The sequence below is a fragment of the Phyllobates terribilis genome, unplaced genomic scaffold (genome assembly GCF_046119375.1).
Source record: "Phyllobates terribilis strain yellow unplaced genomic scaffold, ASM4611937v1 Scaffold_2__4_contigs__length_985480577, whole genome shotgun sequence".
Lineage (NCBI taxonomy): Eukaryota > Metazoa > Chordata > Amphibia > Anura > Dendrobatidae > Phyllobates > Phyllobates terribilis.
The window spans coordinates 638506151-638531532 of NW_027362762.1; the positions used below are offsets into that span (position 1 = coordinate 638506151).

At 40.5% G+C, this 25382-nt stretch overlaps 1 protein-coding gene across 3 annotated transcripts in view; it reads right to left on the reverse strand.

Moving 5' to 3' along the window:
* KIF21B (kinesin family member 21B) overlaps positions 1-25382 on the reverse strand; it is a 456179-nt gene that overhangs the window by 90440 nt on the left and 340357 nt on the right. For all 3 annotated transcript variants that reach the window (XM_073666619.1, XM_073666617.1, XM_073666618.1), the window contains 2 exons: positions 14243-14423; positions 8465-8626 (listed from right to left, as the gene is read on the reverse strand). In XM_073666619.1, coding sequence (XP_073522720.1) covers positions 8465-8626; positions 14243-14423 — 343 coding nt within the window. The remainder of the gene's footprint in view (positions 1-8464; positions 8627-14242; positions 14424-25382) is intronic.

The following is a 25382-nucleotide window of genomic DNA, read 5'->3' on the forward strand; positions in this document are numbered from 1 at the left end:
ATAATTCCACATGTGTTAATTCATAGTTTTGATGCCTTCAGTGTGAATGTACAATTTTCAAAGTCATGAAAATACAGAAAAATCTTTAAATGGGAAGGTGTGTCCAAACTTTTGGTCTGTACTGTACGTATCAAGGGGAAAACAGGGTACCCAGAATCTATTGTAACTAAGGCGGGAAGCGGGTGTAAGATTGTATTCCTGAGAGGACCACCTGTCACGGTCACGGTAGAATTATGGGTAGGCCCTGCTCCTTACTGTGAAGCTGGCACTTAGGATCTCTCAGGCTGTATAAATTGTATTTTGTGGTTGTTGGCTGTTGTGGCCCATATCTTGTTTTAGAAGTGTAATACTGTCATTTATAGTAAGTTATAATAAGAGAAGTTCGATTGGTATCATATCGGAGTCGGAGTCAATTCATAGCAGCGCCGTATCTCACTCACTTCCACATATGACTGGCGTTACAGTCATTACACAGTCGCCCCCGGCAACGGTTGTTGTTGTATTGACTATTGTGGACAACCCGGCTGCGATCCGGAGGATAAAGCTACCTTTACTGTGTGAGTTTTTGCTAAATAAAGCAGTTTAAGTTGGACTTTCCTTGGGTCACTGCCTCATTACAGCACAGTGCGAACACCGCCGCACTACAATACTTAACAATTGCTCATTTTGCCTTTCTACCCAGCTACCCTTCTTGGAGTGTGACTGTTTGAGGTTGCGGACAGGTGTCTTTTATACTGATAACAAGTTCAAACAGGTGCCAGTACTACAGGTAATGAGTGGAGGACAGAGGAGCCTCTTAAAGAAGAAGTTACAGGTCTGTGAGAGCCAGAAATCTTGCTGGTTTTCAATTGACCAAATACTTATTTTCCACCAAGATTTGAAAAAAATTTTTTTCCAAATCAGACAATGTGATTTTCAGAATTTGTTTTCTCATTTTGTCTCTCATAGTTGAGGTCGACCTATGATGTCAATTACAGGCCTCTCTCATCTTTTTAAGTGGGAGAACTTGCACAATTGGTGGCTAACTAAATACTTTTTTCCCCACTGTAGTTCAATGAAACACCTGTGGCATCAAAATACTCAACACACCCCCATATGAATTTCTTGAGGGGTTTAGCTTCCAAAATAGAGTCACTTGTGGGAAGCAGATGCTGTTCTGGCATGTCTGGGTCGCTGCAAATGCGAAATGGCATCCACAATATATTCCACTCACATTTGCGCTACAAAAAATTAATAGCGCTATTTCCTCTCTGCCATGAGCCCAAACAATAGATTTTGACCATGTATTGTTTATCTTTACTTTCGGAAGAAATTGATTAACAAATTATGTGGACAATATTTTCCTTTTACCTCTAGTAAAAATTTCAAATTTGAGGCTAAAACATGTCACTGGGAAAAATGTAGTTCTTCACATTCACGTTCAAATGCTATAAAGTTTTGTGAAGCATCTAAGGGTACTAAATAGAGATGAGCGGTGTTCGACTAGAACTGTTCGCCAATCTCAAATTCGAGCTGTTTTGGGCGGTGTTCGAGTTGTTCGACGAACCCGAACGATTTGCAAAAAATTCGGCTGTTCGAGGTTATGTTCGATAACTGTTCGTGCACCAAAAGCGTGTCCTGCATGTCTGGCGCTATTTAGAGCACCAATCATGCAGGGATTGTCTGCCACTCACTGTAATGCCACAGCCATGGTGGTTGTGGCATTACAGTGATTGCCCAAATCGATGGGAACAGTGCCAACAGTGAAACATGAAAAGCCGGCAATTCAGCAGCGGCATACACCTGTACCCGACAATTTAGAACCGAAAGAATAGAGCTTCACACATAGATTAGATAGATATAAACATGTCAGCCACATATATACGAAGTACAGTGAAAGTGCTGCTTACTGTACTTGTCATTTAGCGTAAAGAATTTATCAAAAAAAATAATAGTGTTTTCATGCACCGTCTCTTTAAAAAAGCCGGCCGGCAATTCAGCAGCGGTACCCGACAATTTATAACAGACAGAATAGAGCTTCACACATAGATTAGATAGATAGAAACATGTCAGTCACATATATATGAAGTACAGTGATAGTGTTGGTTACTGTACTTGTCATTTAGTATTAAAATAAAGGATTTATTATTAAAAAAATTGGCGTGGGGTTCCCCTTAATTTTAGGCTCTAGCGGAGGTGAAGCAGACGGCTGGGGCAGATGTTTGAAGCCTGGGAAGGGGGTAATACCCACGGAGCTTCCCAGGCTACTAATATCAGCCCCCAGCTGAATACATAGCCTTTACTAGCTATTAAAATGGGGGACCCCCCAAAAAAAATGACGTGGGGTCCCCCCTAATTTAATAGCTAGCAAAGGCTAGGCAGACAGCTGGGGGCTGATATTAATAGCCCAGGAAGGGAGCCATGAATATTGGCCCCCTCCCAGGCTAGAAACACCAGCCGTCAGCCGCCCCAGAAATGGCGCATTCATAGGATGCGCCAATTCTGGCACTTAGCCTCGCTCTTCCACGCTGCCCTGGTGCGGTGGCAGGGGGTAATAGGGTTGGGGTTGATGTCAGCTTATAATGCCAGCTGACATCAAGCCCAGGTTAGTAATGGAGAGGCATCTATAAGACACCCCCATTACTAACCCCATAGTCAAAGTTAAAAAAAACACAAACACCCAGAATAAAGTCCTTTAATTGAAATAAAGACACAATCCTTTATTGTTCTAAATTAAACCATACTTACCGTCACGCCCATTCCAGCTGAAGCCAACGATCTCCTGCAATAAAAGAAAAATAATAAAGCAACCTCATCCTTACCTTTCCATGGTTCCCACGACAGCTTCAGCTCTGCTACATCGAGATGACAGGCTGGACCGCAGCAGAACGCTGCCATCCAGCCTCTCATCCCGCAGACACTGAGAAGCGCAGGCTTGCTTGCGCTGCTCAGCGTCTCTCTGTGACGACATCCAGATGAGCCGAGTTCATGTCCAATGAACTCGGCTCACCTCATGCACGTCACTGACAGCGTGGGAAAATTCTCACGCTGAAGCGGTGAGTGCAGGAGAATTCTCCCACGCTGTCAGTGACGTGCATAAGGTGAGCTCATGTCCAATGAACTCAGCTCACCTCCTGCACGTCACTGACAGCGTGGGAGAATTCTCCTGCACTCAGCGCTTCAGCGTGAGAATTCTCCCACGCTGAAGCGCTGAGTGCAGGAGAATTTTCCCACGCTGTCAGTGACGTGCATAAGGTGAGCTCATGTCCAATGAACTCAGCTCACCTCCTGCACGTCACTGACAGCGTGGGAGAATTCTCCTGCACTCAGCGCTTCAGTGTGAGAATTCTCCCACGCTGAAGCGCTGAGTGCAGGAGAATTTTCCCACGCTGTCAGTGACATGCATGAGGTGAGCCGAGTTCATTGGACATTAACTCGGCTCATCTGGATGCCCTCACAGAGAGACACTGTGGAGCGCAAGCAAGCCTGCGCTTCTCAGTGTCTGCGGGATGACAGGCTGGATGGCAGCGTTCTGCTGCGGTCCAGCCTGTCATCTCGATGTAGCAGAGCTGAAGCTGTCATGGGAACCATGGAAAGGTAAGGATGATGTTGCTTTATTATTTTTCTTTTATTTCAGGAGATCGTTGGCTTCAGCTGGAATTGGCGTGATGGTAAGTATGGTTTAATTTAGAACAATAAAGAATTGTGTGTTTATTTCAATTAAAGGACTTTTTTCTGGGTGTTGTGTTTTTTTTAAATACTTTACTAGAAATTCATGGTGGTCATGTCTAATATTGGCGTGACCCCATGAATTTCGGGCTTAGGGCCAGCTGATAATGCCAAGCTGGCCCTAAGCCCTTTATTACCCAGTGAGCCACCGCATCAGGGCCCTGGATGAGTTGGGTACAGCGCCAGAAGATGGCGCTTCTATGAACGCGCCATTTTCCGGGGTGGCTGCGGACTGCAATTTGCAGCGGGGGTGGCCCAGAAAGCTTGGGCCTCCCTGCGCTGCGGATTCCAGCCCCCAGCTGCCTAGTTGTACCTGGCTGGACACAAAAACAGGGCGAAGCCCCACGTCAATTTTCTTTAAATTATTTCATGAAATAATTAAGAAAAAAAGGGCTTCCCTATATTGTTGTGTCCGGCCAGGTACAAATAGGCAGCTGGTGGTTGGGGGCAGCCCGTTCCTGCCTGCTGTACCTGGCTGGACACAAACATAGTGCGAAGCCCCACGTCAATTTTTTTTAAATTATTTCATGAATTTCCTGAAATAATTTAAAAAAATTGAAGTGGGGCTTCGCACTATATTTGTGTCCAGCCAGGTACAGCAGGCAGGAACGGGCTGCCCCCAACCACCAGCTGACTATTTGTACCTGGCCGGACACAACAATATAGGGAAGCCCTTTTTTTCTTAATTATTTCATGAATTTCATGAAATAATTAAAAAAAATTGACGTGGGGCTTCGCACTATATTTGTGTCCAGCCAGGTACAGCAGGCAGGAACGGGCTGCCCCCAACCACCAGCTGCCTATTTGTACCTGGCCGGACACAACAATATAGGGAAGCCCTTTTTTTCTTAATTATTTCATGAATTTCATGAAATAATTAAAAAAAATTGAAGTGGGGCTTCGCACTATATTTGTGTCCAGCCAGGTACAGCAGGCAGGAACGGGCTGCCCCCAACCACCAGCTGCCTATTTGTACCTGGCCGGACACAACAATATAGGGAAGGCCTTTTTTTTTAATTATTTCATGAATTTCATGAAATAATTAAAAAAAAAGTACGTGGGGCTTCGCCCTATTTTTGTGTCCAGCCAGGTACAACTAGGCAGCTGGGGGCTGGAATCTGCAGCGCAGGGAGGCCCAAGCTTTCTGGGCCCCCCCCCGCTACAAATTGCAGTCCGCAGCCACCCCGGAAAATGGCGCGTTCATAGAAGCGCCATCTTCTGGCGCTGTACCCAACTCATCCAGGGCCCTGGTGCGGTGGCTCACTGGGTAATAAAGGGGTTAGGGCCAGCTTGGTATTATCAGCTGGCCCCAAGCCCAAAATTCATGGGGTCACGCCAGTATTAGACATGACCGCCATGAATTTCTAGTAAAGTATTTAAAAAAAACACAACACCCAGAATAAAGTCCTTTAATTGAAATAAAGACACAATTCTTTATTGTTCTAAATTAAACCATACTTACCATCACACCCATTCCAGCTGAAGCCAACGATCTCCTGCAATAAAAGAAAAATAATAAACCAACCTCATCCTTACCTTTCCATGGTTCCCACGACAGCTTCAGCTCTGCTACATCGAGATGACTGGCTGGACCGCAGCAGAACGCTGCCATCCAGTCTGTCATCCCGCAGACACTGAGAAGCGCAGGCATGCTTGCGCTCCTCACTGTCTCGCTGTGACGGCATCCAGATGAGCCGAGGTCATGTCCAATGAACTCGGCTCACCTCATGCACGTCACTGACAGCGTGGGAAAATTCTCACGCTGAAGTGCTGAGTGCAGGAGAATTCTCCCACGCTGTCAGTGATGTACATGAGGTGAGCTCATGTCCAATGAACTCAGCTCACCTCCTGCACGTCACTGACAGCGTGGGAAAATTCTCCTGCAATCAGCGCTTCAGCGTGAGAATTTTCCCACGCTGTCAGTGACGTGCATGAGGTGAGCCGAGTTCATTGGACATGAACTCGGCTCATCTGGATGTCGTCACAGAGAGACGCTGAGCAGCGCAAGCAAGCCTGCGCTTCTCAGTGTCTGCGGGATGACAGGCTGGATGGCAGCGTTCTGCTGCGGTCCAGCCTGTCATCTCGATGTAGCAGAGCTGAAGCTGTCGTGGGAACCATGGAAAGGTAAGGATGAGGTTGCTTTATTATTTTTCTTTTATTGCAGGAGATCGTTGGCTTCAGCTGGAATGGGCGTGATGGTAAGTATGGTTTAATTTAGAACAATAAAGGATTGTGTCTTTATTTCAATTAAAGGACTTTATTCTGGGTGTTTGTGTTTTTTTTAACTTTGACTATGGGGTTAGTAATGGGGGTGTCTTATAGACGCCTCTCCATTACTAACCTGGGCTTGATGTCAGCTGGCATTATAAGCTGACATCAACCCCAACCCTATTACCCCCTGCCACCGCACCAGGGCAGCGTGGAAGAGCGAGGCTAAGTGCCAGAATTGGCGCATCCTATGAATGCGCCATTTCTGGGGCGGCTGACGGCTGGTGTTTCTAGCCTGGGAGGGGGCCAATATTCATGGCTCCCTTCCTGGGCTATTAATATCAGCCCCCAGCTGTCTGCCTAGCCTTTGCTAGCTATTAAATTAGGGGGGACCCCACGTCATTTTTTGGGGGGGGTCCCCCATTTTAATAGCTAGTAAAGGCTATGTATTCAGCTGGGGGCTGATATTAGTAGCCTGGGAAGCTCCGTGGGTATTACCCCCTTCCCAGGCTTCAAACATCTGCCCCAGCCGTCTGCTTAACCTCCGCTAGAGCCTAAAATTAAGGGGAACCCCACACCAATTTTTTTAATAATAAATCCTTTATTTTAATACTAAATGACAAGTACAGTAACCAACACTATCACTGTACTTCATATATATGTGACTGACATGTTTCTATCTATCTAATCTATGTGTGATGCTCTATCTTTCTGTTATAAATTGTCGGGTACCGCTGCTGAATTGCCGGCCGGCATTTTTAAAGAGACAGTGCATGAAAACACTATTATTTTTTTAAATAAATCCTTTACACTAAATGACAAGTACAGTAAGCAACACTATCACTGTACTTATTATATATGTGACTGACATGTTTCTATCTATCTAATCTATGTGTGAAGCTCTATTCTTTCTGTTCTAAATTGTCGGGTACAGATGCTGAATTGCCGGCCGGCTTTTTTAAAGAGACGGTGCATGAAAACACTAATATTTTTTTTAATAAATCCTTTACACTAAATGACAAGTGCAGTAACCAACACTGTCACTGTGCTTCTTATATGTGTGACTGACATGTTTCTATCTATCTAATCTATGTGTGATGCTCTATTCCTTCTTGTCTAAATTGTCGGGTACCGGTGTATGCCGCTGCTGAATTTGCCGGCCGGCTTTTTTAAAGAGAGTGTCTTCTGAGCAGTTTGTCAGCTTTTGGACACCTTTGCAGGTGTTTTCTATGTGTTTCTATGTGTTTTTGTTTGCCTGCCATTGGTTTTAACGGTGTTCGACGGTGTTCTAAGGTGTTCGACGAACAGTTCGACGAACAGTTCCTCGAACATCCCGGTGTTCGACGAACCGAACCGAACCCGAACACTACGGGGGTGGCTCAACACTAGTACTAAATAGGTACCAACCAAACCCCTGGATAAATCCTTAAGGAGGTCAGTTTCCAAAATAGGGTTACTTGTGGTGGTTTCTACTGTTTTGGTACCTCAGGGCTCTGTAAGTGCGGCGTAGTATCTGCTCTTTATATTCTAGTCAAATTTATGCTCCAGAAATCAAATAGCACTGTTTCCCTACTGAACTCTGTGCCATGTGCCCAAAGAGGAGTTTTTTTTTACCATATATGGGATATTGCCAAGTTTGGGAAAAATTGCGTTTTACATTTTTGGGTCCATTTTCTCCTATTACCTTTTGTGAAAATTAACTATTTGCGGCTAAAGCAATAGTTAAGTATAAAAAATGTAATTTTAAATTTTTTCATTCAACTTTGCCCCAATACCTGCGTAGCACCTGAAGGGTTAACAAATTTCCTGACAGCAGCTTTCAATAATTTGCGTAATGAATTTTTTAAAATGGAATCACTTTTCAGGGTTTTCCAATATCCAGGCCTCTCAAAGTCAATTAAAAACTGAATAGATGTATACAAAATAGAATTTATAAATTCAATTGAAAAAAAAAATTTAAATTGCTGCTACATTTTAACCCTTCTAACATTGTTACAAAGTAAAAGAACATTTAAAAATGATGTTGACATACAGTAGATATATGAGAAATGTTATTTATTAACTATTTTGTGTCGTATGACTATCTGGTTTAAAGATATAAGCTTTCAAAAGTTTGAAAATAACTAATTTTTCTACATTTTCATCAAATTTCAGACATGTTCATAAAAAAACCTCAAAAAACATATTAACCTAAATTTACTGCTTAACATGAGGTACAATTTGTCACAAAATCACTGCGCTATGTTTAGACATAATGTCAAAGTTATTACCACCTATAATTAATATATTATTATTATTATAATTACCACACACGACAGATTTGAAAAATAGGGCCACGTCATTATAGTCAAAATTAACTCCATCACTAAAGGCTTAAAATACTGTATATAATTTTCTCAATCAAATTTTGATCATGTGCACTTCAATAAAACATAAGCGTACAATACAAGAATTATACATTTATATAAGCAATAGGCTTTGGAAAGCAATTAATCTGTGAACAAGCTTTCTATTCATTACAAAACTATTAATGTTAGAGTAGACTTACCTTCCCAGGTCCCAAGCTCTCACTGCATTTCCAGCTGCTACATATAATGTCGTCCCCCCAGGATTCAGAGCGATCTGATTAATTTGTAGCTCAGCCTGACTGCTAACAGAACGTAGACTTAAGCCTGAACATGGGTCTCCAGAGACCACCTGTCCCGAAGACCTGTTGAATGGCACAAAGTCATTATTATTATTTCTTCTTTTTTGTCCTCTAATTTTTATTAAGAGCTTATAAGAACTACATTAGCAGGGAAAATGAACAGAAATTCAATATAAAAAAAAAACTAATAACAAGAACCAGCAGAATAGCTAGGAGAAACAAAATGCAGTAGCCAAACTGAAGTTTAAAGGGAAAAGGTTGAGGGAGAAAAAGAAAAAAAAAGAAAGATATACACCAAGTATCAGACAGTAATAAACAAAACATCTCCTTGTAGTGCACTCAAATATCAGGGGAACAGGTGAACTGCATCCAGTAAAGTCTTTTCTTGTTTGACTACACAGAGCAACTTGTAGCAAAGGTCTGCATAAAGTTCTCCATACACACAATTTTACGAAACACCTGTTTTTTCTTTAGGGCCGAGCTCTACTTCCCTCCCTTGCGGCTGTCACCCTTTATTGTGCTCCGCGTTGGGTCTTACAAATGGCCAGGCGTTCCTCAGTGACATAATCTCCCACGGCCTTTTAAGGCCCCCTTGGACAAACTCCTTTGTGTGAGAATTGAGACTGTAATGTGTTTGGTTTCTATCTTTTCGAGTTTGCTACCATCCAGTGTCTTCTGTTGCTGTCATCTACTCAGACTCATGTGATTTCTACAATTAGCACCTACTTCTCCTGAAGACTTGTTGGTTAACTTACAGTGGCTTGCAAAAGTATTCACCCCCCTTGGCTTTTTACCTATTTTTTTTATTTTACAACCTGTGTTTAAATATTTTTGTAATCCAACTTGTTGTGATATATCAGTACTAAGTAGTTTAAGTTGGTGAAGTGAAATGTGAAAAATATAGGCAAAAATTACATTTATGGGATAAAATAAATAAAAATATCTATTCACCCCTTTTGCTATGAAGCCCCTAAAATTTTTTGGTGCAAGCAATTACCGTTATAAGTCATATGCTTAGTAAAAGGAAGTTCACCTGTGTGCAATCTAAGTTTCTCATCGTCTGTCAGCACATACACACCTTTTCTGAAAGGCCACAGAGACTGAAACACCATAAAGAGACACCACTAATGAAACAACACCATGCAGATCAAGCAGATCTCCAAACAAGTCAGGGACACATTTGTTGAGAAGTACAAGTCAGGGTTGGGTTATAAAAAAAAAAATAACCCGATCTCTGATGATCACCCCGGAGCACCATCAAATCCATTATCATCAAATGGAAAGAACATGGTACCACAACAAACCTGCCATAAGAGGGCCGCCCACCAAAACTCTCAGCCCGAACAAAAAGGGCATTAATTCAAGTGGCAGCACAGAGACCAAAGGTAACCCTGAAGGAGCTGCACAGTTCCCAAGCAGAATCTGGAGTATCTGTCCATATGCCCACAATAAGCCATATAGGAGGCCTTTAATGGAAGAGTGGGCAGAAAAAAGCCTTTACTTACACGCAAAAATTGTAAGGCTCGTTCTGAGTTTGCCAAAAGACATATAGGAGACTCCCCAAATGTATGTAGGAAGGTGATGTGGTTAGATAAAACCAAAATTTAACTCTTTGGCCACCAAGGTAAACACGATTTCTGACGCCAAATCAACACAGCTCATCAACCCAAGAACACCATCCCCACAGTGATACATGGTGGTGTCAGTATCATGCTATGGGGATGTTTTTTGACAGCAAGGACAGGGAAAATGGTCCAAGTTAAGGGGAAGATGAATGGTGCAAAATACAGTGATATTCTTGAGCAAAACCTATTTCCGTTTGTCAGTGAGACTGGAACGGTGGTTTACCTGCCAACAAGACAATGATCCTAAGCATATTGCTAAAGCAACACTCCAGTGGTTTAAGGGGAAATGTGTAAATGTTTTGGAGTGGCCTAGTCAAAGCCCAGACCTTAATCCAATTGAGAAACTGTGGTCAGACTTTAATTTTGCTGTTCACCATAAGAAACCATCTAACTTGAAGGAGCTGGAGCAATTTTGCCTTGAGGAATGGGAAAAATCCCAGTGGCCAGATGTGGAAAGCTCATAGAGACTTATGCAAAGGGACTTGCAGCTGTAATTGCCGCAAAAGGAGGCTCTAAAAAGTAGTGACTTTAGGAGAGTGAATAATGCACAGTGAAGTCTTCAGTTATTTTGTCCTATTTGTTGTTTGCTTCACAATAAAAAGAAAGTTGTAGGCATGTTCTTTACATGAACTGATGCAAACCCTAAAAAAACAGTGAAATTCCAGGTTGTGAGATAGCAAAACATGAAAAATGCCAAGGGGGTGAATACTTTCACAAGTCACTATAACTATTGCAGTAAAAATTATGAACTGATATTTAGAGACAAATTACTATGCTGAATTCAACTATGCAACCACATGTATTTCTTCAAATATTCAGAGCAGTTAGTTAACTCTCCACTTACTACCTGCTAGATAATCCATAGTTTGCAGCAAGTAAATTGTGCCATTGCATCATCCCTGACAGACCTCCCAATGGATCTGCTGTGGTTTCACGGATCAGTTCTTCAATTCCAGAAAATAGTGAAATAGCAAATAACCACAACATTGGATAGAGATGAAATGATGGCTTACCACCTAATACAAATGCGAGATATGTGAATAGAGTCATTATCTTCTGAATAATCAGTCCAATAGAAAATCTGTAAGAGCAGGGAAACACTGCCATATAATTCATGCGAGGATCATCTCTCACTGCACGGACAGGCCTGCACTTCTCCTGATCTGAACATGACAGCATGATGGATTTCTATGCAGCTGTCAAGGTAAGGTCAGCAGAGGTGCCGGCCAGTACGTGTTTTATGATGCGATCCTCCCACGAGAAATACGGCAGTGTGTCTCTGCCCTAACAAAGTAACTGGTGTCTTTGTAAACATCACAGTTTACATGGAGTAGAGTGGATAAAGCTGATCGACAAGGTACCTATGTTGATAAGAATGGAATAGAAAATAGATTCACTAGACTGAATCTGGAGAAAGCTGTCGTTTGTAGGGCGAAACCCTGGGTCAGGCTGCAAACTCTGCATCTGCCACGAGGTGGATTGATCCATGCCTTTGTTTTTATTATATAAAGAGCTGTTTTTAATCACTTTTGTAAGAGTATAAAAAATACAATTTATACTGTTCATTCAGTTTAGTGGATCTGTCAATTGGATTTATTCACTCTATTTAAGCTGAACTATGCCGTTTATGATGATACCGGCTGCTATGTTAATGATTTTCTACTGGACTGATGATTCAGAAGATAAGGACTCTGTTTGCATTGTCTCTCATTTGCATTAGGTGATGAGCCTTTATTTCATCTCTCCTAATGTTGTAGTGTGGTGGTTGTTATGAAATTATATTTAGAAACTAATAGCTACACTGCATTCATCTTTGCAAACTCTTGTGATTTCTACAAACCCTCACACATGCTGGTTAACCCTTTATTTGCTACCTGCTGGTTAACCAATCATTTGCGGTAAGCATCGCTAAATGTTATTGGAGACTGATCACATTAAGCTATTATCTTCTGTGGCTTTTACTACCAAGATCTATGTACTGCTTCAGATCTGCCATTTTCTGCTTTATCAGTCCTCCTAGTTCTGTACGTTCTGTTATGTCCTGTGTGTTTGCCTGCCATCCAGCATAGCCTTCTGTCCAGGTCCTTATTGTTCTACATGCCTGCTGTGCCAACACCCGTAGTCCACTTGTTCACCCTGGCTTGTGGCTAAATGAATTCTCCTCACTAGGTGAGCCTAACAAATTTTAGTACCTTTTTGGAATATTATTTCTATGATGGTGGCTCAGATGATCTCCAGCTTGCTAGGGGCAAATATTATATACATTAAGAAGAAAAGAATTGGTAATACATTTTTGGATGAAATTATGTGAGGGGTTAAGGTATAGAAGTTAAATTAATTCATTTTTCTGTATTGCATTTACCCATGAAAATTGATTAACATTTTCAACTCTTTCCTACCAATAATTTTTTGCTTTTTGATTTATTCTTCCCCACCATTCAAGAGTCATTTTATTATTCAATCTGCATAGCCGAATGAGGTCTTGTTTTCTGCAGCAAGAGTTGTATCTGTTTTAATATCACTATTTTGTATATATACTCCACTACATCAAAATTGCAACACCAAGAAGTCGAGGAATTTTGGAAATCACATGATCAATGGACATCTTAACGATATGCAATTGATGAGAAATGGAAACAACATTTTCCAAACATCTTGATTCATTTAGTAACGTGCATGATTGCCATGTGCTGAAAGATGTGCACTCACACGCCTTGGCACACTATCAATGATGTTACTAATGGTTGCTGTCCTCACTTTGTACTTTATTATTTATATATATATTGATTGTAATTTTTATGATATTTATATTTTTTCCAATAAAGAATATTTTCTCTATTTTCCATTATATGTGTCTGTTTGGAGAATATTTATCAATAGATTTTATTATCACCTATTTTGGAGGGAAAGGCTTCTCCTCTCCCCCATTGCAACTTCTTTCTCCAGAATAGATCTTTTTGGTTTTGTTGTTACTAATGGTTGTCTGGAGAATATTCTGCCATGCCAAATGCATGTGGGCACAAAAAATCATCAAGATCTGCTGTTGGCAGCTCCATGTGCAATTGCCAACCAATGACATCCCAGATGTGCTTGATGGGAGACAAGTCCGGGGAAGCTGCATGTCCTGTTAGCATGTTATGATATGCAGGCTGCTTACAGTAGCCCAAGCGACATGCACCCTGGCATTGTAGTGTTGAAAAACAGCTCCTGGGACATCTTGGGGAAATGGTCACACCATTGTTTACATGATTTATCCATTCTGCACTGCAAATGAAATTGGATGTTACATATCAAAGCTAAGGCATCAAACAGTATTTACACAAACCATTAGAAGAAATTTGTAAGACATGAGGCTATGGGCCAGACATCGATCTGTAGGTGTTATATCGACCTCACGACGATGCTCTCAAAGGCTATCATTGCAGAGACAGCAATGAAGGCTGGAATGGAGGCCTGTCCTCTTCAGTCTCTCTTTTGTCTTTGACACAATAATAGTTGGACACTGATCCGGAGACCACGTGGGCACAGCCACAAAGAGGTCTTTTTGAGGGAGCGACACACCGGTGCTACTCCTGGGATTATGGTCTAGAGTGGTATAAAGTACAGTAACCAGACCCCTCTAGTTTTCATTCAAGGTATGTTAACAGCTCGGTATGTTAATCAGCATTAATTTGCCCGTGGAAATAGTATTATTGCCATTTCACCAAAGTGTCCCAAGGACCATCTTTCAACATGTGTTTTTCACATGGCTCCTGTGAGCAGCCTACATGGCCTAAACATGGTACTATGGCCTACAGCATCTCCAAATTTGTCTACCACTGAGCACATATAGAATGTCATTGGTTGGCAATAGTAAAGGGGATCTGCCAGAAGATCTTGATAATTTTAAATATACATATTTATATGCACATTGTATAAAATGGTCTCTAACTTGCCACAAATCAGGAAAAAACAGGTTGTTTGTTTGACCTACAGCCGTTATTGTATGCTTGAATAGTATATAAGGTAATATAAGGTAATAATAACAGTTTTCAAGTAAGTTTGCACGACTCACATCAATGTCCGCACACAACGTGCAGAGTCACGAATATCCCATACGCGTACACAGGAAGCAGATGCTGTGAGCACCAATCCAGAGTTTGCACAGTGCTTCACAGATACCACATTGTGAGGATGGCCACGGAGAGAGCTAATCTCTTGACCTGTCACCAGGTTCCATAGCTTGCAAGTACGATCTAAAAAAACAATAATAGAGGAAAGAGATATCAAAAAGGTTTGTTTTATTAATATTATAAGAAAATGAAAGAAAAAGTAACATGGTTGATTGCAATAGGTCTTCATTTTTATAAACAGAAATCGCTCCATAATGCAGTACATCCACATGCAGCTGTTAGAGGCAGACCATGGCTTAGCCATTATCTGCTGGGTAGGAGGCGAGCTCAGCCCAAGAGCCTGCTCCATACAGCCACTCCCGACTTGCGGCATACATTTATGGTGGATGTCAGTAAGGGGTTAAAAAAAAGAACCTATGTGTAACTACATAGCAATGTAGCATTTTAGGGTTGTATTTTTTTCAGAGGTGAATAATTACGAAAAATCCCCAAAAATCCAAAAAAAGATATGGTTTTGCAAGTGTTTTACTAAGGGTGTTAGCCAAGTGCCCTGTGTTCTTTACATGCATTGATGCTTGTTTACTTGCCGCAGGGTGCATGCGCATTATGTTTTACTAGATTAATGTAATAAGTGCACACTTTCAGGTTACAGAATATTAGTTAAAGAGGTAGGGGGTGTATTAAACCTTTAAAAAAGGTTAATTTTTAGAATAACTGTTTTACTAGTACAATTTTAACAATTTTACAATTTAAGTAGAATTCATGCCACACAATTACTGCTGTCTATTGCCGCAAGTTATTTTCCACATGTATTCGTGCCAACCAATGTAGCATTCTTGGTAATGTTTTTTTTCGCCAAGAATGATACTGTTTTACAACAAACATACATTTTTTTAACATTATACACACATTTTTACTTTTTGCATACTGTTTTAATACTCAAATTTGGGAACCATACACACTACACATATACTGTTACAGCATTTTTATGCCATGTTCCTTATTTCTAGCATTTGTTGTTATGTGGTCTTTTTTCGGCAGAGTGCAGGGAACAACATATCATTGGTACAACCTAAGAAGTCGCACAGGGGCCCAAGAGGTAAGGGGGGCCACTTACACTTCCAAAGCAGGTGTAACTGTGCATTATGATGAGCTATTGAACTGCAAAGGGTCCATGTATTGTTCTTCCACAATGGCCTTCTTCTGTCTCTGTCACCACTGGCAGATTAATTAATGTGCTTTAATGAAAAATGTGCAAACAATACTAACATTTTAAGGTATGTGCACATGACCTCTTTATCAGGCAGGTCCGCTTCATTAAATCACCTGAAAAAAAACAAACTAAAATGCTAAAAAAATGAACATATGCTTTTATAAGGAAAAATGACTTGCTGTTCATACATTCAGTCTTTTGTGCAGATAACTGCTTCAAAGACAAAAAGTGGTTAAAGAAGTGATCTGACTATTCTTCAGGCATTTTCCACTTGGAAGATTCTCTATACTTTACAATACAAGTTAATGAGAAGTCTCAGAAGATGCTCAGACATAATTTTGAGCGTTTTGTCTGTTTTTGTTAGCAGCTTTCACATTGTTGAATCAGGTTTAAAAAGATGTCCAGAAAACAGCGTTAAAAAAGACGTCAAAAATGCTCTTAGGAAACAATCTAAAAAGTGCTAAAAAGACAGTTCAGGACAAACCTCCAACATTTCCTTAAGAGTCTTTCTCTTAAGACGCTGGTTCAGCTGGTTCGCATGCCTTGAAAAGACGTTTTGTGCATGTAGCCTTAACCACTTAACGACTGCTGATACAGCTTTTAACGGCGGCAGTTAAGGGGCCTTATTCCTCAGCGATGCTTTTAAACAGCGCTGAGAAATAAGTCAATAGCACCCCCAGCTTCGGAAAATCTCTGAGGTCTCAGCTAACGGGAGTAGCGGAGACCCTGGAAACATGATCAGAGCCGGTTTTTCGGGTCCGCTGTCACATGATTCCATGGCGATTATTGGAAAAAAAAGGCAGTTTGATTTTAAAAATAATTTCTCTCTTCTTTGACATGATCTAACATGTCAGAAGAGAGAGAACTGATGTCCCCAAAGTACCTTAGTACCCGTGACGCCATCCCCCGGCCATCCTTCTGTTACCAAAGCAACATGGCAGGAGCATGTGCAGTGCAACCGGCAACAACAGGGATTTTTTCTATTGGTCCCTGACTTTTGTTCACTGTGACAGAATCTATCAGAGATCAAAAGCCCCATATTTGTCACTCCCCTAGTCAGATTAAATTTTTTTGCATTTAGGTAGGGTTCACGCTTAGGGATAGGGTTGGGCTCAGGCTTTAGGGCTGGGCTTAGGCTTTAGGGTTGGGCCTAGGCTTTAGAATTGGGTTTTAGGGTTGGGCTTTAGGGCAAGGTTTCAGGGTTAGCGTTTGTTCAAAGTAAAAAAGAAATTGAAATAAAAAAATAAAATAAAAAAATTACTAATGTTACATTAGGTGTTAGATTAGGTTTTTTTTTTTGTTAGGCATTCGTATAAAGTAAAATAATGGCCTGCAGAATGTTTACCGCGGAGCAGGCGTAAACCCTGATTTGCTCCAGCAGTTCCAGAAGTGAATCCGAATTTGCTTCTGAAGCAGATCATTTTTCAGACAGTGACGACTCCTCTTCCTCCATGGGATCCCATAGCCCAATGGTAGTGGAATCAGTCGTCACTGCTGAAGTATCAGAGGAAGGGCCAAATTCCGCAGTCCCTCCTCCATTGTATCCCGACAATGCATTTTCCACTCAATTTTTTCAGCAACCCCTGGAATAAAATTAGATGTCACCAATTTTACGCCCTACAATTAATTGCCCACCAAACAATTTATATGCCTGACAATATATTTCCCAAAAACCCACATTCTTTCATTCCCGTTCATGGATCCCCACAAATGTCCCTTAAATAAAAAATCTTTTGGGTTTTACCCTCAACATGGGTTTAGGGCAACAAATTCTGTCTACTTGACCCCTGTATTTGCAGCTGTCATGTCTCGAGCCCGTTATGATAAAGCCCTAATGAGATTCCTTCATTTTAATGACAATTCCCAAGCCACTCCAAGAACTGACCCCAACTGCGATCGCCTCGACAAATTGAGACCCCTAATTTCCCTCCTAACAGTTTAATTTCTAAATTCCTATACCCCAGAGCAAAATGTTGCAGTCGACAAGTCCCTCATGAGTGTCAAGGACCATATGTCATTCCACCAATTCATCCTCTCCAAGCGCGCCAAATATGGTGTAAAATTGTACAAAATGTGCGAGAGCTCAACAGAGTACACGTGAACCTTTCTAATATATGAAGGTAGGGACCGCCAAATAAATCCACCAAACTGCCCCCAGACAATTGGAATCCCAGGTAAAATTGTCTGGGAACTAATGATGCTATTTCTTCACCAAGGGTATCACATGTACACCGACAATTACTACAAAAACTACTGCAATAACATTTCAAGTGTGTTCCTCAGAACGTATAAAAAAGATTCAAATGCAAATTGTAATTTTTCAAACTTTTGTTGCATCAACTGCATAAAAAATGCACTCACTTCCTCCCTAGATAAACGCAGGAGGGTACAATTTACAAAAAAGACATTTATGGGGGGTTTTCTATTGCTCTTGAACCACACAGGCTCAATAATATGACAATGTATTCCAAATAGAGACAAATTTGTGTTCCAAAATTCACATTGTGCCCCTTCTGTTCTGAGCCCGGTCGTTTGTCCAAACAGAACTTTTTGACTACATGTGGGGCATTTCCACACTCCTAAGAACATGGGCAACAAACTGTGGGATTCACTTTTTGGTATTACCTGTTGAAAAAAGTGAGAAATTTGGGGACAAAGCAAGATTTTTTGTGAAAAAAAAGAACTTTTTCAATATGAAGACCTAATGTCATCAAATTCTGTGTAGTGCTCACTATACCTCTGGATAAAATCTTTGAGGGGTGTAGTTTCCAAAATGGTATCACTTGTGGGGGGTTTCTGCAGTTTAGGCATCTTAGGGGCCCTGCAAATGCGACATAGTGTCCGCCATCTCTTTCAGCCAAATTTGTGTTCCTAAATTCAAATATTACTCCTTCCGTTCCGAGCCCTGCCGTTTGTCCAAACAGAACTTTTTGACTACATGTGGGGTAGTGGTATCACCTTGCTCGTAAGAATGTGGGTAACAAACTGTGGGGTCCACTTTTTGGTGTTACCTTTTGAAAAATTGAGAGAGTTGGGGCTAAAGCAAGATTTTTGTGAAAAATATGAAGACCTAATAGTTAGTAAATTCTGTGTAGAACCTCTGGGTTAAAATGCTCACTGTACCCCTGGATGAAATCCTTGATGGGTGTAGTTTCCAAAACAGGGTCACTTTGGGGGATTTCCACTGTTTAGGCATATCAGGGGCTCTCCAAACGCGACATGACGTCCACTCTGGATTCCAGCCAATTTTGCATTCAAAATGTCAAATGGTGCTCCTTTCTTTCCAAGTCCTGCCATGCGCCAAAACAGTAGTTTCCCCCCACATATAAGGTATCGGTGTGCTCAGGAGAAATTGCATATCCAATTTTGGGGTCCATTTTCTCTTGTTAACTTTGTGAAAATAAAATAAGTTGGGTCTAAAGTAAGATTTTTTGCGAAAAAAAAAAATGTTCAAACGTTCATTTTTTCCTTCTACACTGCTTCAGTTCCTGTGAAGCACCTGAAGGGTTAATAAACTTCTTTAATGTGGCTTTGAGCACCTTGAGGGGAGCAGTTTTTAGAATGGTGTCACTTTGGGTATTTTCTGTCATAAAGGCCCCTCAAAGTCACTTCAAATGTGATGTGGTCCCTAAAAAAATGGTTTTGCAAATTTTGTTGTAAAAATGAGAAGTCGCTGGTCAACTTTTAAGCCTTCTAACTTCCTAACGAAAAAAAAATATGTTTCAAAAATTGTGCTCATGTAAAGTAGACATGTGGTAAATGTTATGTATTAACTATTTTACGTAATATAACTCTCTGATTTAAGATCATAAAAATCAAAAGTTTGAAAATTGCGAAAAATTTCCAAATGTTTGCCAAATTTCCGATTTTTCCACAAATAAATGCAAGCTGTATCAAACAAATTTTACCACTGTCATGAAGTACAATATGTCACAAAAAACAGTCTCTGGAATGCTTGAACGGATCCCACTGATACTGATTTATTACCTCACAAAGTGACACTGGTCAGAATTGTAAAATTTGGCTTGGTCATTAAGGTCAAAATTGGCTCTGTCATTAAGAGGTTAAGTGTGTAGGTCTGCTTTGGCACACCTGTTTAAATTGTCAATGCAGACACATATATGCTACATCAACTTTACGGGTTTTGCCTTTCACATGAACTCTAGCTAGCATTTCTGGTTGATTTCATATTTCTCTAGAACTTTCTAAGTGTATTAACCCCTTAGTGACGAATCAATTTTGACCTTAATGACCAGGCAAAATTTTTTAAATCTGATCAGTGTCATTTTATGTGGTAATAACTCTCAAATGCTTCAACGTAACACAGTAATTCTGAGATTTTTTTTCGTGACACATTGTACTGTATGGTAGTGCTCAATTTAGGTTGAAGATATGTATTTATATGTGAAAATATCAGAATTTCGGAGAACATTTTTAAAAATTCGCAATTTTAAAACTTTCAATTTTTATATCCTTAAATCAGTCAGTCATGCTGTACAAAATAATTAATAAGTAACATTTCCCATATGTCTACTTTATATCTGCATCATTTTTCAAGCGTCATTTTATTTTGTTAGGATGTTAGGCTACGTTTCCACGATGAGCTTTTGGGTGAGTTTTTGCTGTTGCAGATTTTCTGCTGCATTTTTGTACCTATTAAGTAAGATAAGTTACTTGCAAGAACTCACCAAAAACTCATAGCTGGTACATAGCCTTAGAAGGGTTAAACGTTAAGCAGCAATTTTTCAAGACAATTACAAAACCTATTTCTTTAGGGACCTATTCAAATTTAAATTGACTTTGAGGGGCCTAAATGTTCCAAACTCCCTAAAGTTGATACCATTTTAAAAATTGCACCCCTCAAATACTTCAGAACTGTTGACAGGAAATGTTTCAACCTTTCAAGTGCTACACAGGAAATAATGCAAAGTGGAATGAAAAAAAAATAATTTTTTCCTCAAAAATGTTGCTTTAACTGAAATTTTTTAACTTTTACAAGGGATAGCACATGTAGTCAGAAACCTCTTTTTGGACAAACGGCAGGGCTCAGAAAAGGAGGAGTACTATTTGAATTTTGGAACACACATTTGGCTGAAATAGATGGCGGGAACCATGTTGCATTTACAGGGCCACCAAAGTGCCTAAACAGCAGAAACCCCTCATATGTGACCACATTTTGTAAACTACACCCCTCAAGGATTTTATCAAGTGGCATAGGGAGCATTTTGAACCTACAGGTACTACACAGAATTTTATAACATTAGGTCATCATATAATAATAATTTTATTTACATAGCGCCAACATATTCCATAGCACTTTACAGTTAAGCGGGAACATGTACAGATATAAATAAAATACAAAGTAACACATAGTTCAACAGTTACAGGAGGAGTGAGGGCTCTGCGCGCAAGCTTACAATCTATAAGGATGTAGGGGGGGCACAATAGATATAAGTGCTTCTCACTAAATTAGAATATCAAAAAGTTAATTTATTTCAGTTCTTCAATACAAAAAGTGAAACTCATATATTATATAGAGTCATTACAAACAGAGTGATCTATTTCAAGTGTTTATTTCTGTTAATGTTGATGATTATGACTTATAGCCAATGAAAACACAAAAGTCATTATCTCAGTAAATTAGAATAATTAACAAAAAACACCTGCGAAGGCTTCCTAAGCATTAAAAAGGTCCCTTAGTCTGTTTCAGTAGGCTCCACAATCATGGGGAAGACAGCTGACTTGACAGATGTCCAGAAGGCATTCATTGACACACTCCACAAGTAAGCCACAAAACATCATTGCTAAAGAAGCTGACTGTTCACAGAGTGCTGTATCCAAGCATATTAATGGAAAGTTGAGTGGAAGGAAAAAGTGTTCTAAGAAAAGGTGCACAAGCAACCGGGATAACCACAGCCTTGAAAGAATTGTTAAGAAAAAGCCATTCAAAAATTTGGGGGAGATTCACAAGGAGTGGACTGCTGCTGGAGTCATTGCTTCTAGAGCCACCACACAAAGATGTATCCAGGACATGGGCTACAAGTGTCGCATTCCTTGTGTCAACCCACTCATGACCAATAGACAATGCCAGAAGCGTCTTACTTGGGCCAAGGAGAAAAAGACATGGACTGTTGCTCAGTGGTCCAAGGTGTTGTTTTCAGATGAAAGTAAATTTTGCATTTAATTTGGAAATCAAGGTCCCAGAGTCTGGAGGAAGAGTGGAGAGGCAAAAAAATTCAAGCTGCTTGAGGTCTAGTGTGAAGTTTCCACAATCAGTGATGGTTTGGGGAGCCATGTCATCTGCTGGTTTAGGTCCACTGTGTTTTACCAAGACCAAAGTCAGTGCAGCCATCTACCAGGATATTTAACAGCACTTCATGCTTCCCTCTGCCAACAAGCTTTTTGGAGATGGAAATTTCATTCTCCAGCAGGACTTGGTACCTGTCCACACTGCCAAAAGTACCAATACCAGGTTTAAAAACAACAGTATCACTGTGCTTGATGCCACCAGACCCAACAATGCTGACGAGCTGAAGGCTGCTATCAAAGCAACCTGGACTTCCATATCACCTTAGCAGTGCCACTGATCGCCTCCATGCCACGCCACATTGATGCAAAAAGAGCCATGACCAAGTATTGAGTGCATTTACTGAACATACATTTCAGCAGGTCAACTGAGTATGTAATAGCACAGTATAAATGTGAGCCAAGCCTTATTCTGATTTTTGGGAGGTAGAATGAATAAAAAAAGAGAAGTACGAGAATATTCCTTATTTTTGTTTTTTCGTGGTTCACCGTGCAGCATTAGTGATATGACGGCTTCATTCTTCGGGTCATTGCGATTACAGTGATACCAGATGTATATATATTTTTTTATGTTTTGCTGCTATCACACAGTAAAATTGCTTTCCTATAAAAAATACAGTTTTTTTCATCGCCATATTCTGAGAGCTGTAACTTTTTTGGCAAACAGAGCTGTATGAGGGCTTATTTTTTTGCGCAATGAGTTGGAGATTTGTTTGGCACCATTTTGGGGTTAATAACATTTTTTATTGCTGTTTATTTAGATTTTTTTCAGATGCAGAATGAACAAAAGAAAAGCAATTCACTTATTGTTTATAGATTTTTTTTTTTGCCCGGTTCACTGTGCCCAAAAGTGATGACTAATTAGATTTTTGGGTCAGTACGATTACAGATTTTTATAGTTTTTTTTTGCTATTTTCTATGGCTTTGCTATTTTTACACACTAAAAACAATATTTTCCAAAAATGAATTTCTTTTTGCATCGCCATATTCTGAGAGCTGTAACATTTTTTTTTCCCGAATGAGCTATTTAGAGCTTGATTTTTGTGGGACAATTTGGCATTTTCATTTTTACCAATTTTTTTAACTTATGACTTTTTGATTGCATTTTATTCAATTTTTTGTTTGGCGGTATACACTGTGTTCCAAATTATTATGCAAATAATATTTTCTCAGATTTTCCCAAATTACCTATATGAATTGCAGTCATTGTAATTTTCCAGTCAAATAACTATTAGAGTACAATTGAAAGGTTTTTGTACAAACTGCCTATGATAATAGCATATTTTTAAAAAAATAAAAAACTCAAACTGCACTCAAAATGCATGTTCCAAATTATTATGCACAGCAGAGTTTTCAACCTTTTCATTTTAATAAAGAACAAAAAAATTGTCATTTTTGAAATTATAAGCATTAGCAGGTTATTACAAACTGAAATCAAACAGTTTTCAACACAAAACTTTATTCTAGGTGATGTTACATTTGCACATAGGACCCCTTGTTCGAAAGGAGCTTCTGAACTCTCTTGTCCATTGAATTTGTCAGGTTTTGTATGGTTTCTGCTTTAATTTTTTTGCATGAGGACAGAATACCCTCCCAGAGCTGTTGCTTAGATGTGAACTGCCTCCCGCCATCATAGACACTCCTTTTGATGATGCTCCTGAGGTTCTCAATGGGGTTGAGGTCAGGGGAGCATGGGGGCCACACCATAAGTTTGTCCCCTTTTATGCCCACAGCAGCCAGAGATGCAGATGTGTTATGTGCAGTATGAGACGGGGCATTATCATGCATGAAAATGATCTTGCTGCGGAATGCACGGTTCTTCTTCTTGAACCATGGAAGGAAGTGCTGTTTGAGAAACTCAACATACATTATGGAGTTCATCTTTACCCCTTCAGGAATCCTAAAAGGGCCGACAATCTTGTTAGCGCCGTAGCCGTGTTTGCATGGGGTGTCCATCAACCAGCCATCCTCCACTCCATCCATCTGGACCATCGAGATCATTTCATGCATGATAATGCCCCGTCTCATGCTGCACATAACACATCTGCATCTCTGGCTGCTATGGGCATAAAAGGGGACAAACTTATGGTGTGGCACCCATGCTCCCCTAACCTCAACCCCATGGAGAACCTCTGGAGCATCATCAAAAGGAGTGTATGATGGCGGGACGCAGTTCACATCTAAGCAACAGCTCTGGGAGGGTATTCTGTCCTCATGCAAAACAATTAAAGCAGAAACCATCCAAAACCTGACAAATTCAATGGACGAGAGAGTTCAGAAGCTCCTTTCGAACAAGGGGTCCTATGTAGAGATGAGCGTTGTTCTACTCGAACTGTTCGCCAATCTCAAATTCGAGCTGTTTTGGGCGGTGTTCGAGCCGTTCGGCGAACACGAACAATTTGAGAAAAATTCGGCTGTTCGAGGTTATGTTCGATAATTGTTCGTGCACCAAAATCATAACTGGATTTTTTCTCAGTAATGATGAAAATTAATGTTAATACGCAGTTTGAGTGTACAGCGGGGTTTCGGGGAGGGGCAGGGGATGGATCTCTGCAGGAACAATGAAGATCTCCATTTTTTTTTCTCTTTCCCGCATTTACAGTGGGGAGGTGCAATCTGTCAGCCTATCAGCAGCGCACACACGGAGCGAAGTGCTTTTTTTCACACAAGCAAGGGCATGTGTCATTGGCAGTGTATGTCACATGTCCTTGCCCTATAAGACCAAGCCATTTTCCCCGTCGCCACCATTTTCTCACTGCTGCAGCTGCGTGTTAGACGGCACCGCTGTTGCTGTGTGCGCTATACCTTGTTAATTTCAAGCCAATTTTCGCACAAATCTACAGATAGCTTGGGAGTAGGGAATAGTTGTGATTGCAGTCCTTTTAAGGACTAGGTTACAGCATTTCCTACGACTTTTATCAGGCAGGTCTGTGCTCTTAAATAGATAGATTGTGGGAGTAAAGACTAATTGTAATTGGAGTCCTTTTCAGGACTAGGTTACATCAGTTCCTATCAGTTTTTGCCAGGCAGGTCTGTGCCAGTGCTGTGCAAGTTTTTTTCACAGCATTTGGCTGAATCTAGCAAAGCTAATCCTTTTTGGCCTATTGCAGAGTGTGTTAGTCAGTGGAGTAGCCTATCTGTGTTGCAAGATATACCACCTGTGTATAGAATACCAATTTTTTTACTGCACCTAGTGAAGTAAAATCTTTTGGGCATAGCATCATTCTATTAGTCCATCTATACTGACCTCCATCAGGTTGCAAATTGAATATAATTTTTTTCTGCATCTAGCTCTGAAAAAATATTGGGCTTCTAGCTGTGTGTGGGACTTGTTCTATTAATCCATCTATACAGACCTCCATCAGGTTGCAAACTGAATATATTTTTTTCTGCATCTACCTCTGAAAAAATATTGGGCTTCTAGCTGTGTGTGGGACTTGTTCTATTAATCCATCTATACAGACCTCCATCAGGTTGCAAACTGAATATATTTTTTTCTGCATCTACCTCTGAAAAAATATTGGGCTTCTAGCTGTGTGTGGGACTTGTTGTATTAGTCCATC